Source organism: Dendrobates tinctorius, unplaced genomic scaffold (assembly GCF_039654945.1).
Source record: "Dendrobates tinctorius isolate UK_male_01 unplaced genomic scaffold, ASM3965494v1 ptg000099l, whole genome shotgun sequence".
NCBI classification, from domain to species: Eukaryota; Metazoa; Chordata; class Amphibia; order Anura; family Dendrobatidae; genus Dendrobates; species Dendrobates tinctorius.
Window position 1 is genome coordinate 424,855 of NW_027361767.1, and position 16,868 is coordinate 441,722.

The 16,868-nt window shown below is 43.2% G+C and overlaps 2 protein-coding genes across 2 annotated transcripts in view; both read left to right on the forward strand.

The window, feature by feature from the left end:
• The first annotated feature begins 6,177 nt into the window (after positions 1-6,177).
• On the forward strand, positions 6,178-12,606 carry RLN3 (relaxin 3). The gene is made up of 3 exons (XM_073587580.1): positions 6,178-6,255; positions 6,602-6,944; positions 12,102-12,606. Exons 1-3 carry the CDS (start codon positions 6,178-6,180, stop codon positions 12,380-12,382), a joined length of 702 nt encoding a protein of 233 aa, XP_073443681.1. The 3' UTR covers positions 12,383-12,606.
• Positions 12,607-15,452: 2,846 nt separating this feature from the next.
• IL27RA (interleukin 27 receptor subunit alpha) overlaps positions 15,453-16,868 on the forward strand; it is a 64,091-nt gene continuing 62,675 nt past the window's right edge. Inside the window, exon 1 of the mRNA XM_073587353.1 lies at positions 15,453-15,701. The gene's annotated coding sequence lies outside the window, so the exon portion shown is untranslated. The remainder of the gene's footprint in view (positions 15,702-16,868) is intronic.

Genomic DNA, 16,868 nt, shown 5'->3' on the forward strand with positions numbered 1-16,868 from the left:
TAAAAGCATTAAAAATAAAAACATTATAAAAAAAACATTCGTTAGACAATCATACATTTTGCAGGTGACAACATTCATCAATATTCCATAAAAAACTAATGATAAACCCTGTCCAAATAAAAAAAAACTAAAAAAATCCCCAAAAAAAGAAGAAAAAAAACCCCCTCTCCTTTTAAAAAACTACATATTGCACATAAAAAGAGAAATCAATCATAATCACTAAACCATTAACCCTACCTGGAAACTTTATAGTGAGATTCAACCCTCTGGATATAACGTACCCAACCTAAACATCCAGTAGCTTTCTCTCCTAATAAGGTTACTCAGCCTCCTTTCACCAAGCTCCTTGATATGGTCAATGATGGTCAATCTTATCTTTCCTGGATCCTTATTGTGACTCCCTGCAAAGTGTCGGGACACACTGTGTAATTGGTAACCCGAGCGGATGTTCTGTCTATGCTTATTCAATCTTGCATGCGCTGTTTGGATAGTCCTTCCCACATATTGAAGCCCACAAGGGCATTCCAATAAATAGATTATATATGTGGACTGACAAGTAACCTAAGATGACATCTGGATGACATCTTAATCTTCCCCAGAAACTTTGACTATCATCGCCTTCATGTCTGCTCCGTTTTAATGAGTCTGCGACAAAGTCAATTCTATGCCAATTTGGAGAAGTGCCTTTCTGAGTGGCAACAACTGCCATTCCTCGGCTACATCATCTCTGCTGGTGGATTTCATATGGACCCAGAGAAAGTTTCTGCCACATTGGATTGGCCACAACCAGTTGGTCGCAAGGCCCTCCAAAGATTCCTTACCACCAGCTTATTAAAAACTACTCTCGAGTGGTTGCCCCTTGGACTGTTCTAAGTTGGAAGGGCACTAATTCCAGGAACTGGTCAAAATCTGCCATTAGAGCTTTTCATGAACTCAAGTCTTGTTTTTCTATTGCTCTAGTCCTACACCATCTTGAAGTGAACAGACCTTTCTCTTGTGAAATTCCTCTAGAGAAAAAAATCATGCCTGTGGATTCTTCTCCAGACAATTTTCTCCAGCAGAGTTGAATGATTCCATTGGTGACTGTGAACTCTTAGCCTAAAAAAGGACCATGAATAATGGCGACATCTTCTTGAAGGAGCTATGTTCAAAGTGACTATATACGTATACTGACCACAAAAAATTGGAGTACCTTCAGTCTGCTCATGGGTTGAATCAACTTCAAGCCTGATGGTCGCTCTTTTTCTCACTATTTTGATTTCATTCTCTCCTATTGCTCAGCTGAGAAAAAAATACAGGGCTGATGCTCTATCCAGGTCTTTTGGTCCATCTGATGCTGCTGATGATCTCCATCCACATGTAACTGAACCTGACCGCATTATTGCTGCCATCTCTTCTTCCTCCACCTCACCACCTAAGTAACGTTCTATGGCTTTAAAAGCACTCAGCTGGAAGGTCTTATCCTGGGCTCATTCATACATCCTTTCTGGTCATCCATGTCATACCACTGAACTCTCCCACTCCTATTGGAGGCTCAAACGAAGACAAGATGTCAAGGAGTGCGTATCATCCTGCCCTTAGTATACGCAGTTCAAACCCTTTTTTGCTAAGCACATTTTAGGCCTCTCCCAATTCCACAAGAGCCTTGGGCTATCTCTATGGACTTTGTCACTGATCTTCCTGAGGTGCAGGTGTTCACTACTATATGGATCGTTGTGGACCATTGCTTCAAAATGCCTGATTTTGTGTCCTTACCAGGTCTTCAATCTGCTCTACAGTTGGCTCAAGTGTTTTTTAAAGAAATGTTCTGGTTCCATGGTCTTCCAGCTTGTATCATCTCTGACCATGCTGTGCATTTTGTTTCCAGGTTCTGGAGAGGGATCTGCAAGAACTTAAAACTTTCTCTGGATTTCTCACCAGACTATTAACCCCAATTTAATGGGTAGGCTGAAAGAATGAATCAGTTCATGGAGCAATAGTTACAAATATTCTCCAACTCCCACCAAAATAAGTAGTCTACTAGGAGATCTCCAGTTGTTATTGTGTTTGGCAAAGAACCTCGTCTCCCTCTGCTTATTCCAGCTAAAAGCTTACTTTCTCCCGTGTACGGCGTCTATCAGGACATCCATAATATCTGGACTAAGGTACAAGCTAATTTAGCTGCAGCGAAAGCTAGGAAGAGTGCTGACAGACACCACCGACCTGTTCCCATCATCGGCCCCAGAGATAAGGAATGGCTTTCTACAAGAAAAACATCCAATTGAATACTCTTTGTTAAAAAACTGGCACCCAATTTCATTGGCCCATTCCGAACTATTGAGCAAGTAAACCCAGTCACCATCACCTTCTGTCTTAAACTACTTCCCATTCTGACAATCCCTAATGCCTTTCATATGTCTTTTCGGCACCCTCTGGTCCTCAATAGGTTCTCTCCTTAGGTCAAGACTGTCCCTGTAAGGCTGTGTGCACACGTTGCGGATTTTGCTGCGGTTCCGCAGCGGTTTTGGCCGCTGCGGACCCGCAGCAGTTTTTGCTGCGGTGTACAGTACCATGATTCCCTATGGGAATCAAAAACCGCAGTGCAGACGGTGCGGAATTTTCCGCGCGGATTATCTGCGGTTTTCAATCCGCAGAAAGAATTGACATGTCAATTCTTTCTGCGGATTCCCCTGCGGTTTGCCATCTCCTCCATTGAGGAGATGAAAAACCGCAGGGCCAAACCGCAGAGCAATACGCAGGTAAAACCGCAGGTCTTTTGACCTGCGGTTTCACCTGCGGATTTTACAAAATCCGCGCTGATGAATCCGCACCTAATCCGCAGCGTGTGCACACAGCCTTAATGGTTCATATTCTGACATGGAGTGCGAGATCAATAAAATTCTGGACTGTACGAAGGTTTACGGGATTCTCCTCTACTTGATTGACTTGAAAGGATACGGTCCTGCTCAGAGATGTTTGGTGCCAAATAAGGATTTAAAGAGGTTGTCCCATGAAGAAAAGTTAATTTTAATCAATAGATTATATGAGGCAGTGAGGGGGATCATATGCGAGGGTCAATATGTGTACCTAATAAACCCGCTGGAGTGCCATGTGTTCACAGCAGGATGCCTGTGAGTCACAAGGCAAAATGAAAGAGTAGATTGGGTCCAAGTAGTGACTCAGTCAAATTGTTAGGAAAAACCCGATAAGAGGGTTTTATTTTTAGAGGGATTTGCAGGTTTGCTAGTGGGGCGGATCCCTCTCTCCATCCCAGGTTTTGGAAGTGGCTCTGTAGCCACAATTTCATTTAATTCTGTCAATTTTTGCCTTGGGTGTGTCTACAGCAACGGGTTTGGAGTTCTGGACTGTGTTTATGGAAACCCAGTTGCGATCCGGAGGACATCACTCCTGTGTGAGTTTGTTTGGACATTAAAGACATTTGCTTTGAACTTTTCTGGGGTCCTTGCCTATCTGTTGCACTGCACCAACCCCGCTGCGCTACAATTAATAATATTGGCATAATAATAATTTCCACAATTGGATGTGATTAAATAAAATGTTCCTGAGCTGAGATAATCTTATAAATGTGCCCCTGCTGTGTTCTGTGTAATGGCCGTGTCTGACTGTACAGGAACATGGTTAAGATCAACTATGTCCAAATTTCAAAGGATGGCACTTCAACATACAATCTTAAACCAATAGGGGCAGCAATTACACTGTCACCTATAAGAAGCGAACCATGAATAGGTTAAAAATATATATTTATTAGATAAAGATTAAAACAAATATAAAAACAGCTACTTGGCCATAGTTTCTGTAAACATACCCCAAGGGGAGCACCAACCAGCCACAAATCAGAATTTGCAAAACAATATTAGAAAAATTAAAGAAAACATGTGCCTGGTATATATCATAGAATGGTAGAGTTGGAAGGGACCTCCTGGGCCATCTGGTCCAACCCCCTGCTCAAAGCAGGATTCGCTAAATCATCCCAGACAGATGTCTGTCCAGCCTCTGTTTGAAGACTTCCATTGAAGGAGAACTCACCACTTCTCATGGCAGCCTGTTCCACTCATTGATCACTCTAACTGTAAAAAAGTTTAATCTGTGTCTCCTCCCATTCAGTTTCATCCCATTGCTTCTAGTCTTTCCTTGTGCCAATGAGAATAAAGTTGATCCTTCTACAATGTGACAGCCCTTCAGATATTTGTAGACAGCTATTAAGTCTCCTCTCAGTCTTCTCTTTTGCAGGCGAAACATTCCCAAATCCTGCAACCTTTCCTCATAAGACAGGGTTTGCAGACCGGTCACCATTCTGGTGGCTCTTGTCTGAACTTTCTCCAGTTTGTTGATGTCTTTTTTAAAATGTGGCGCCCAAAACTGGACACAATATTCCAGATGAGGTCTGACCAAAGAGGAGTAGAGGGCAATAATGACTTCAAAAGAGGATCACATATGAGGTAGAATAATTGTACTTAATAAATTCTCCAAAGAGAAAAGAAAGGAAGTGCCAGTAGATTCAGTGTACAATATGTGCTCTTTTAAGCATCAATATTAAACTCCACAGGCACCTCAGACTATATATATCAGACTAAATATGACCTCCTAAAGCCCCTGTTACACACTGCGATATCGCTAGCAATATTGCTGTAAAGTCACCGATTTTGTGACGTTACAGCGATATTGCTAGCGATATCGCTGCATGTGATACTTACCTCCGACCGGCTCCTCCGCTGGTTATCGCTGATCGCGCGAGAAGCTCCTGGACCATTCCTCGTCGTCCACTTCCTGCGGCGCTTCCTGCTGTGACGACAAGCGATGCGTGGAGCCGGGCGGGAGGACGTCAGGATCGCCGCGTCTGACAGGTAAGTAGCGATCCCTGTCCCCTGCGATGTCGCTGGTGAGATCTGCCTGAGTGTCAGCTCACTAGCGACCACCCAGCGATTCACCAGCGATCCTGACTGCGTCATATCGCTGGTCGGGATCGCTGGTGAGTCGCTAGGTGTAACGGTACCCTAACTCTTATGCATGGCAAGTTGAATGAGTCACATAGTCATTGCCAATGTGACAGCCTGCATAACAAGTGCAAATGAAGGTACTTACATAAAAGTAAATAGAGATAATGCCCATGGTGGTGAACCCCTGAGCCCCGACGCGCGTTTTGGCTTTCTGCTTCTTCCCGGGGCGTCAGTCTGTCCTGTCTGTATACTCTATTAATTCCTCCTCTGCCCAGGAGCTGTGGTATGATCAGACCAGGTTCCTGTACGGTCAGACACAGACATTACACAGTACACAGCAGGGACACATTTACAAGATTATCTCAGCACAGGAACATTTTAATTAATCACAAACAATTGTGGAAATTATCATTATTATTCCAAGATCTATTGATTAAAATACAATTTTGTTTGTGGGAAAACCTCTTTAAACTCTCCAATGTTGCTCAGAAAATTTCACGCTAAGCATCCGTTTCCTACGATTGCGGACTCATTTGGTATGGACCCTATGAAGGGGGTACTGTTATGCATTTGCCCTGAATCTGGGCTTTGATTCCCTCACCCCGGTCCATTAAACTTTGTTATGCTCCACGTTGGGCTTTGCAGATGACCCAGCGTAGTCTTATGTGTTCATCTGCCTGAATCTGTATAAGGCTCACCAAGATACACACCTGTGTCCTAGTTTAAGATTTTTACTTTGTGCACAGTTATCTGTCTGCGGCTTCCAGTCCCTCATAGACCTGTTGACCTGCTGCTTCCAGTCCCTCAGCTACCTGTCGGTCTGTGGCTTCCAGTACTTTAGCTACCTGTCTGCCTGTGGCATCCAGTACCTCAGCTGCCTGTCTCTGACTTCAGGTATCTCTGCTACCTGTCTGCCTGCGGCTTCCAGTGCTTTAGGTCCCTGTTGGTCTGTGTCTTCCAGTACTTTAGCTACCTGTCTGCCTGTGGCATCAAGTACCTCAGCTGCCTGTCTCCGACTTCAGGTATCTCTGCTACCTGTCTGCCTGCGGCTTCCAGTGCTTTAGGTCCCTATTGGTCTGTGGCTTCCAGTACTTTAGCTACCTGTCAGCCTGTGGCTTCCAGTGCTTTGGCTACCGGTCGGCCTGTGGCTTCCAGTACTTTAGCTACTTGTCTGCCTGCGGCTTCCAGTACTTTATGTACTTGTCTGCCTGCGGCTTCCAGTACCTCTGCTATCTGGGTAATGTGTGCCTCACCCATCTGCTGTATTGATGCATGTTTGCTCACCTGGAGCTTGGGCTTGGAGGATCCACCTCACCAGGTAAGCCTAACATTGGAGAGCGTTCTTTTGAGTAGGTTTTTCCCACCTATTGGGTAGAAGAGATGGAAGGACTTTTGACAAGTGTTGCCCATTGTATGCCCACGATGTTTTGCACTCCAGCTCGGTTTTCTCAGAGTGGACAGATTAGACGCAGCAGGGCAGATTTGCCAGTAGGTCCCTATGATGTCATTCATCGGAGATCAATGATAAGTGACATCACTAGAGTGAATATTTGTAATCTTCGGTGCACAGTGTGCAATGGTGTCCGGCAGACTTGTCAAGTAGTAAATGAATGATTTTCTGCTACTGGCGAGCTCTGAATAATTCCAGGTTGATTATGCTTTAGAAAGGTTATCTCTCCGTTCAGAGCAGGTCCGGGAGGGGGTCGCAGAACGAAGGTGCTTATCTCTTCCTCAGGACCACACCGCCTCCTTATAAGAGGGTGACCAGCAGTCCTGAAGATGTTCTCATTCATGCTGCTGCCGTCCAGGGACCGTCCAGCATAATGCGGCAGCGACTGGCGCCAGCTCTCTTGACACTTCTGTGGTTGTTGACCCTGCACGGCAGCGCCCACGGAAGTGTGAGAGTGCCAACCATTGGGGTGAAGCTATGCGGACGAGAATTCATACGGGCGGTCATCTTTACATGTGGAGGGTCCCGGTGGAGACGAAATGATGCCATGCAAACAGGTGGGTAAAATACATCTTTATAAACATGTACACGGTGCGGTTTTCAGAGACCGCATCATAAGCTTAGATGCACCAGATCAGACTGCAGTAATTCACATGAGACATTAGGTTGTTACACGGGATCTGCTTAGATACACCAGCTTAGCTGCAGCTTGTGCCTAGATAATGAGTCAGTAATATTACACGATGGGTATCACTATGGCTGTCTGGTTGGCACCGTTACCTTACAGCAGGGGCGTCATGAGTTCAAGTCCTGCTTGGGACATCTGTGGATGCATCTGAAATGACATCACGTAGACCCTCCCGGGACCCCCAATTACCGTCAGGAAGGGGAGCTGTGCTCCATTGGTTTCCAGTATGGAAATCCCAAAGCTAACGGCATAGAATTTATCTTGTATGATCAAGTAACTTTTTCCTACAGGTTATTCAAGGTCTCAATTCTCTTTTAAGACTAAATGATGGTCTCGTTAACCCTTACTGATGGAGTCAATTTCCTTTATTTTTGTCCCCTTCTTCCAGAAACTGTAACTTTTTCTATGCCAAGAACATAGCCATACACTGCCTTGTTTATTTTTACATTATAGAATTATTTAATGTTCTGAAAAAAAAAAAAAATCCAAGTGGGGTAAAAAGGTGAGAAAAAAAAAGAAAACGCAGTTCTGTTACTGTTTTTTTTTTTTTTGTGGCATTTAGCGTCTGATAAAAAATATTCATCAGCACAAATCCTCGGGCCAGTACATTTGTGACAATACTAAATATCTTTTTTTTTTTCAGATTTTCTTGGCTAAAAAGTGTAGACAATTTGTAAAAAATAAACAAGTAAAAAATAAAATACATATATATATTTTTAATTATTATTTTATTTTTATTTTTTGCCGCCATGTTATGAGGCCCATAACGTTAATAGAGCCAATGTGAGGGATTGTTTTCTTTGTCTATGAAGCTGTTGTTTCTATTGGTGACATTTTGGGTACATATCATGTGTTGATTACTTTTTTATTACATTTTGGAGAGGAGGCACTGGGAAGAAAAATTGGCAATTCTGGTGTTTTTTTAGGTCGATTTTTTTTAATATAGTTACTTTTCCATTGAAACAATGAGGGTGATACAACACACAGTTGTAAGGAGGAAAAAAAAGATATTTAATGGTAAATGTATATTTGCTGAACCTGACATGTAGGGAGAGGTGCCAGGTACTTTTTAGGTTTATGATTAACCTGACTAACTACAAACTGCCTGGAATTCGTCATAGTTATTTTTTTTTATATTTTTGACCTCCAAATGGGAATAAATTTAAAGGACAATATTACCCAAATTAGACTTCTGCCTGAGGACAGACAGCATTTAGGTGGGGATCTAACAATTACCCATCTGCCTTAAAGGGGATGTCCAGTGAATCGAAGTTATGATAGGTGATAGCAGAGATCGGTGAGGGTCTGACCATTGGATTCCCCACCGATCGACAGAATGGGGCACTTTTATCTCTGGAGTAGTAGAGCACATACTCCACCTCCGCTCCATGCATTCTCCATGGGGATGACGGAAAAAGCCTCCATGGATAATGAATGAAGCGGTGGTCGGTATGTGCACTTTCGCTCCATTCTAAGGGATAAAAGTGCCTTGTTCTGCCATTTGGAGAACCTTCACCAATCTAGAAGGTGTCACCAATTCTATGGATAGACAACTTCTCTTCACTTTGGGCAATATTTGAGCATTTGCCTAAATAACGGGGACAGTTGGGAGGGATATTGGAAGTACAAGTCATCCCACAAAGCAACAGGCCTCGTGCGGCTATGTTGCCCCATTAGGACCTATAGATATCATGTAGGGGGCCACCGTTGACTTTCCACCATGACTTCACATTGCGTCTTTTTCTTAGAGGCTTGTTACTTACTTTTTATCTATATTATATCTCTTGTGTGTTCTATTATTTGACGCCTCGTCAGAACATCAAGTTCTTTGGCTTTTCTGTGGGTAAAAACCACCTGTCGGCCGCTCTGTTATCACCTCTGTACGAGCTCAAACCACAAAACTAGCTAACATGACAATTCAGTTATTATTAAGTAGTACATTTTTGCGGATATACCTTATTTTACTAGCAGATCCAATGCTAAAGATGATCGCTCCCATCATGGCTTTGCCCTGGTCGGAGCCTTCTCAAGGGCTCATTGACATCCACGCGCAGTGTATACGAGCAGAAAGGGAGTCCTGCTGCGGCTGTCACTTCAGGGGGCCTCTATTCAGTCTTTATAACTAGTATAGCCTAATTTCATCAATTTAACAATTAGAAAACAATCCCTTATGTACAAGATTAGAACGACTGTGTTTTTTAAAAAAAAGTCTACACACCCGTTATGATGCCTGATTTTTGTCATGTAAGAAAACACATCCTACCAAGAAGAATCATTTTAGAACTTTTTCCACCTTTATTGTCGTCCATAATCTGTATAAATCCATTGAAAAACAAACTGAAATATTTTTGTATGGAAAAATAAAAATAAAGAACTATAATAATGTGGCTGCATAAGTCTGCACACTCTTACACTAATACTTTTGTTGATGTCCCATTTGAATTTATTACATCATTCAGTGTTTTTGGGTCGGGATCTATCACCGCAGCACATCTAGAATTGGCGATCTTTGCCCACTCCTCCTTGCAGTAGCTCCATATCTGTCACACTGCGGGGGCATCTTCTGGGTACAGCACCCTCTTCTGATCACCCACAGATTGTTACTGGTGTTTATGTCTGGGCTCTGGCCGTGCCATTCCAAAACTATGATCTTCTGGTGAAGCCATAATTTTGTTGATTTGGAGGTTGCTTAGGGTCTTTGTTGTGTTGAAAGGTGAAATTCGGCTTCATTTTCAGCCCTTTAGCAGAGGCCTGAAGGTTTTGTTGCAAAATTGACTGATATTTGGAACTTAATAAGTCACCCCATCTTGACTAAATTCCCATTTACAGCTGTCAAAATGCAGCCACGAAGCACAACGCTGCTTCCACCATGCCTCACTGTGGGGATGGTGATCTAGTTATGCGCAGTGTCAGCTTTGCCCCTTTTGGAATAATGGCCAAAAATTCAATCTTGTTCTTATCATATCATAACACATTTCCCCACATACTTTTGGCCTGTTTAATGTAGGTTTTGTCAAAACATAGCCAGGCTTGAATGTTATTCTTTTTCATAAAAGGCTTCTGAATTGCCATCCTCCCCCACAGTCCGGATATATGAAGAATTCAGGAGATTGTTGTTGCATGCAATTCACAAGCATGACTTGCCAGAAATGCCTGCAGCTTCTTTAATTTTGCTGTCAGCCTCTTGGCAGCCTCCCGAAACAATTTTCTTCTTTTCATCAATTTCTGAGGGACGTCTAGTTCTTGGTAACGTTGCTTTTGTGCTAAATTTAAGCGACGTCTTGATGACGTCGTCACAGTTTCCATGATATATCTCTAATGTCTTGGAATTTTTTCTACCTTTCTCCCGATTGATAACTTTTGTCTTTGAGATCCCTTTGCTGTGTTGTTGGCTGTTGCTGTAAAATGCAAATAAGAAAATGTAAGTAAAAATCTCCTAGAACAGCAAAACTTTACATTGGGTAAATCAGAATCCTTGTAAATAATGGCGGCTGAGCACTGATTACTGTGAAACATGAGGATAAATGTGATTGGGGATGTCGTGGTGTTCACAATTAGTCAATAAGAGGGTGCTCACACTTATGCAACCACATTGTTTTAGTTTTGTCAGTTTTATTTTCCCCCTGAAAATGATTTCAGTTTATTTCTCCCTATACATTAGTCACACTTTTGTGTAATATGTTTATGGGGAAAAGATAAACTGAGGAATATACGTGATGCCTTGATGCGAACCATCCTGCTCACTCTACTAGGTAACATGGTAAAAAATTGCATGAAGATAGTAGTAATAATAATAATAATTTTTTTTTTTATTTCAGGATATTTGCCTTTTATTTTCTCTGTGTAAAGGTCATGTGTTTATATGCATTTACATTTTGCATACACATTAATTTACTTTTTCAGCTCAGACCCAGTTTCTCATTTAGGCCGGAGTCACACTACAGCGAGATACGGCCGAGTCTCGCAGGTTAAAACCAAGCTCTGGTAGCGGCACTCCGGAGCGGAGCGTGCAGCTCCATGTATTGCTGTGCGGCTGCATGCTCCGCTCAGGAGTGCCGGCGCCAGAGCTTGGTTTTAACCTACGAGACTCGGCCGTATTACGCTGTGTGTGATCCCGGCCTTAGTTCAATGTCCATTCTGTGCATATAAGGGTGTGACCGCCCTGTTTCTGAGTTGGGAAATCCATCCTGTCTGGCCTATGCTATTACTGGTGGTTCAGTCCCTCGGTCCTTATTCACATTTACGTCACTTGACAAGTGGAAAGGTTTTAAATACTAGAGTAGGACTGTCCCACAAGGGTTGCCGTGACGTGGCGGGATGGCTTGTACATTATTTTGATCAAAATTATGTTTACTAAATACCCTTATTATTATTACTACCTTCATGCAATTTTTGCAATTTACTTTTAACTTTTTTTATTTCAGGATATTTGTTTTTTTTGTTTTTGTTTTCTCTGTGTAAAGGCCATGTGTTTATATGCATTTACATTTTGCATACACAATAATTTACTTTTTCAGCTCAGACCTAGTTTCTCACTTAGGTAACATTGGCACAAAGATATATTTTTACTGATTTGGAAATTTTACAGCTTTACCTGGCTCCTGTGTTGCTAGAACACACTTGGTAAGCCTAGGAGATGAGACGTATATTTTGGTACTTTATAGTATTGCCCAAGGCTGGATTAAATAACGAAGCAAAAGCACAGTTGCCCACCCATTCAACCATAGACTGGCCACTGGCCCATAGGACACTAGAATCAAGGTGACATTTGGGAGCCATGAGCCGATTTTACCCTTCCTCGGAAGAAAAAGTTGGAGACCAATGCAAGATGATTGACCACCACTGACCCTGTTCTTTCCAGTTGCCACAGCATGTTGGGGAGTTAGAGATATTACCCCCAGGAAACCACGTGAACTAGATCTGCATTGTGTTGATCGTAGATCGATTTTAGGTCGGATGCCATCTTTCACGCTGACGTTGCATGCCTTGTGTGCTTGTAAGGTAACAGAATTTTTGGGTTTTTCAGGTGACCTTGCTGATCTTTTTGGGAACTTAGGACCCACAGATATCAATTCTGATGAAGAAGAAGTATTTACTGAGTGGGCTTCCAACTTACGACCCCACAGCGGTGATATCTTGGACTATGGATCCCCTCAAACCTGGAGAGATCCCACAGGGAGCAGGCATGGAGTACCGGAGGACCCCGTACGGGCGGTGGAAAGGAGAGGACGGGAAGCAGCACTGGGTTTGTCCAATACATGCTGCAAATGGGGATGTAGTAAAAGTCAGATTAGCTCACTGTGCTAAGATTGGACATTGTCCCCTATCCCGGAGACATCTCCGGATCAGGGAGGGCAGATCACAGGAGCGTATGATCCATGTACTGTTCTGAGCCCCTAGCGGGCTGTGACCATTCACATATGTGTCATATACCGTCTGATGTGTCAGTTATTTGTATATTATCCCGCTACATATGGCGCTGTGAAAACCTAGGGTTTATTTTGCCATAGAAATAAAAACTCAGAAGTGTCCGACTGTCTAAAAGAAATAACTTATGTCTTGGGGAACTTTTTTGCACAGCTGTTGATCAACCTTATTGGCATTGACCACTCACTCCCATCCCGAAAACTGTGCACACTGCTGGTGGCCCCCATATTATCACACCGGTCCCACCTCGCCAAACCCAACAAGGTTGGTAGAGCTGCCGTACCTCACCACCACCAGACCTAATTTTTGGAAGACAAGCTTTGTCCTGAGACTTTACATGGTGTGAGGCTATCATCATGGACGACACAATCTTACGCTGAGCAGTGGCCATGGGCAGAGGCTACAATTACTATGTGAGGGACCTAATAGGGTGTGCCCCATAGCTAAAATGTCATAAATTCAGTGGTGACCACTAGGGTGACCGGATCTCATATAGGGGGGGGAAAATGTCAGAATCTTGTTCGTCTGGACCCCACAAAACGTTTCCCCTTTCCAGATATTGAGAGAGCCAAAATTTGAGCTCGATCAAACGACGTTAACCCGTGCCGCTCGTCGCTCAAAGTTTAAAAAAATCCAAATTGAGGTATTTTAAGATTTAGGTATTTTGCATAGTCTGTTAGACTATAAAGAATGTGACAACAACATTGCAGAAATAGCCCTGACCAAATTTTCGAACCATTTGTGGTATTTGAATGCAGAGTTGGTGGGATTATCGTTTTTTGATCCCACCATTACAGACAATGAAAAGTTGTTAATGGCTAATAAATTGCTCAGTAGCACAGATGAACCATCAGAGCACGCTAACCTACATGAGTTGATAATTTTACATAGTTATCTAATCTATTCTAGAGCTTTTGTTAAAGTAGTTTTTGAAACGTCAGAATACAATGCTCGGCATTTGCTTACAACTTGCAGGACATACTGCTTTTGTTCTTCATCTTTTGTCAGAAGGTCGTTAAAGTCGGTTACTTCCTACCTCTTTTAATTTTTCTTTCCTAACTTTTGGATTTACAACCCTAGCGTGCTCTGATGGTTCATCTGTGCTACTGAGCAATTTATTAGCCATTAACAACTTTTCATTGTTTGTAATGGTGGGATCAAAAAACGATAATCCCACCAACTCTGCATTCAAATACCACAAATGGTTCGAAAATTTGGTCAGGGCTATTTCTGCAATGTTGTTGTCACATTCTTTATAGTCTAACAGACTATGCAAAATACCTAAATCTTAAAATACCTCAATTTGGATTTTTTCAAACTTTGAGCGACGAGCGGCAGGGGTTAACGTCGTTTGATCGAGCTCAAATTTTGGCTCTCTCAATATCTGGAAAGGGGAATCGTTCTGTGGGGTCCAGACGGACAAAATTCCGACATCGATTTTTTGCGGTCACCCTAGTGACCACAGATGACCCCAAATAACAATGGTTTCTTGGAAGCTGAGGCCCGAGTTGCTCCATGTTGGACTCCACACGCTGCAGAGCTGATCGCGATGACTCCGATTCCGGTTATGTCTCTTGGCTGCTCTCCTGATTCCGGAGCCGTGGTTTCTGGTAAGGATTCCTCTCAGCAACATCGTCAGTCCGACGCTTTTTCCCATAACTATTACACAACTGCCTAAACAGCGAGTCTCCGGAAAGAAGTGTTCATTTTAGGTATCGTAATAAAGAGAAGTCAGTGGATTTATCATTAACCCCTAACTACCCCCATCACTGCTGGTGGGACCTGATGAGAGGTGGTTTTCCACCTTTGAGGACTTTTTTTTTTAACTTAAGGTATTTCTGGTAGTGATGAGCGAGTGTGCTCGGATAAGGTGTTAGCTCAGCATGCTTGGGTGCTAACCGAGTGTCTTTGGCGTGCTCGAATAATATGTTCCAGTCTGCGCGGTTGCATGTCTCACTGCTGATCGACAGCCACAACACATGCAGGGATCGCCTAACAGCTGCCAAACATGAAGATGTGGGGATTCTAGAATCATAGAATCGTAGAGTTGGAAGGGACCTCCTGGGCCATCTGGTCCAACCCCCTGCTCAAAGCAGGATTCGCTAAATCATCCCAGTCAGATGTCTGTCCAGCCTCTGTTTGAAGACTTCCATTGAAGGAGAACTCACCACTTCTCGTGGCAGCCTGTTCCACTCATTGATCACTCTGTCAAAAAGTTTTTTCTAATATCTAATCTGTGTCTCCTCCCATTCAGTTTCATCCCATTGCTTCTAGTCTTTCCTTGTGCAAATGAGAATAAAGTTGATCCTTCTACAATGTGACAGCCCTTTAGATATTTGTAGACAGCTATTAAGTCTCCTCTCAGTCTTCTAACATTATTCAAGCAGGCCAAAGACATTCGGTTAGCACCTGAGCATGCTCAGATAACACCTTGTTCGAGTACATTCGCTCATCAGTACTTTCGGGCTAAAAATCCAGTTGAGAAGAAATGGAGGACACCTTGGATAGCGAGTAGCAATCCGCAATCTCCTCCGACGCCATCTTCTCCACACATACAAGTGTTTTATTTAATGGGGTGAGGGGGGGGGTAAGCTTCTGCCAAACACTGCAGAAATTGGATGTAACATGTCCAATCCTCTCCTGCTGGGAAGCCCCCATACACATCAGACATTCGGCTGATCCCATAGTGGAGAGGGCCACACAACCACCTCTCCTATGTGTGGCTCCTAGAATAGTGCCGAAAGGCCTGAGATTCTGAGGAGTCAAGTGTAAAAGTGAAGCTGGAAGTAGCAAGAAAGAGATTGAAACGTGGGAAACAGCCAGCATGGCAATGACAGTGTGACGGCTACGGACGGCAGGAAAGGGTTAAGTAGACGGGTTCATTAATAATGATATGTGCTGTTATCATACATACAGCTGCAGGAAGTCAGTAGGGAGCAGCCCCACATGTGGGTGTAGCCAAAATTATTACATGTAGAGGCTGAGAAAGAAGAGTGAAGAGACCTAATAGAGATTCCCCCGTCACAGAGGCGCTGACCTGAGGAGGACAGCAGAGGGTCCGTGGCCATATGGGACCCTCACACACACTGACCACAGGCACACTGTGAGGGCAGAAAGAGGAGGCGAAAAACAAGACAAGGAAAGACTGTAACCCGAGTACTACAAGGCGGAAGATGTGCAATACATTCCCCTACTACAGGTACGTGGGGAATACAGGGAGAAATGGGGGAAGATATGAGGAGGATATATGGGGTAATAAGAGGAGATATAGGGAGGATATATGGAGTAATAGGGGGAGATATAGGGAGGATATATGGAGTAATAGGAGGAGATATAGGGAGGATACATGGAGTAATAGGGGGAGATATAGGGAGAATATATGGAGTAATAGGAGGAGATATAGGGAGGATACATGGAGTAATAGGGGGAGATATAGGGAGGATATATGGAGTAATAGGGGGAGATATAGGGAGGATATATGGAGTAATAGGAGGAGATATATGGAGGATATATGGAGTAATAGGAGGAGATATAGGGAGGATACATGGAGTAATAGGGGGAGATATAGGGAGGATATATGGAGTAATAGGGGGAGATATAGGGAGGATATATGGAGTAATAGGAGGAGATATATGGAGGATATATGGAGTAATAGGAGGAGATATAGGGAGGATACATGGAGTAATAGGGGGAGATATAGGGAGGATATATGGAGTAATAGGGGGAGATATAGGGAGAATATATGGAGTAATAGGAGGAGATATAGGGAGGATACATGGAGTAATAGGGGGAGATATAGGGAGGATATATGGAGTAATAGGGGGAGATATAGGGAGGATATATGGAGTAATAGGAGGAGATATATGGAGGATATATGGAGTAATAGGAGGAGATATAGGGAGGATACATGGAGTAATAGGGGGAGATATAGGGAGGATATATGGAGTAATAGGGGGAGATATAGGGAGGATATATGGAGTAATAGGAGGAGATATAGGGAGGATACATGGAGTAATAGGGGGAGATATAGGGAGGATATATGGAGTAATAGGGGGAGATATAGGGAGGATATATGGAGTAATAGGAGGAGATATATGGAGGATATATGGAGTAATAGGGGGAGATATAGGGAGGATATATGGAGTAATAGGGGGAGATATAGGGAGGATATATGGAGTAATAGGGGGAGATATAGGGAGGATATATGGAGTAATAGGGGGAGATATAGGGAGGATATATGGAGTAATAGGGGGAGATATAGGGAGGATATATGAGGTAATAGGGGGAGATATAGGGAGGATATATGGAGTAATAGGAGGAGATATAGGGAGGATATATGGAGTAATAGGAGATATAGGGAGGATAT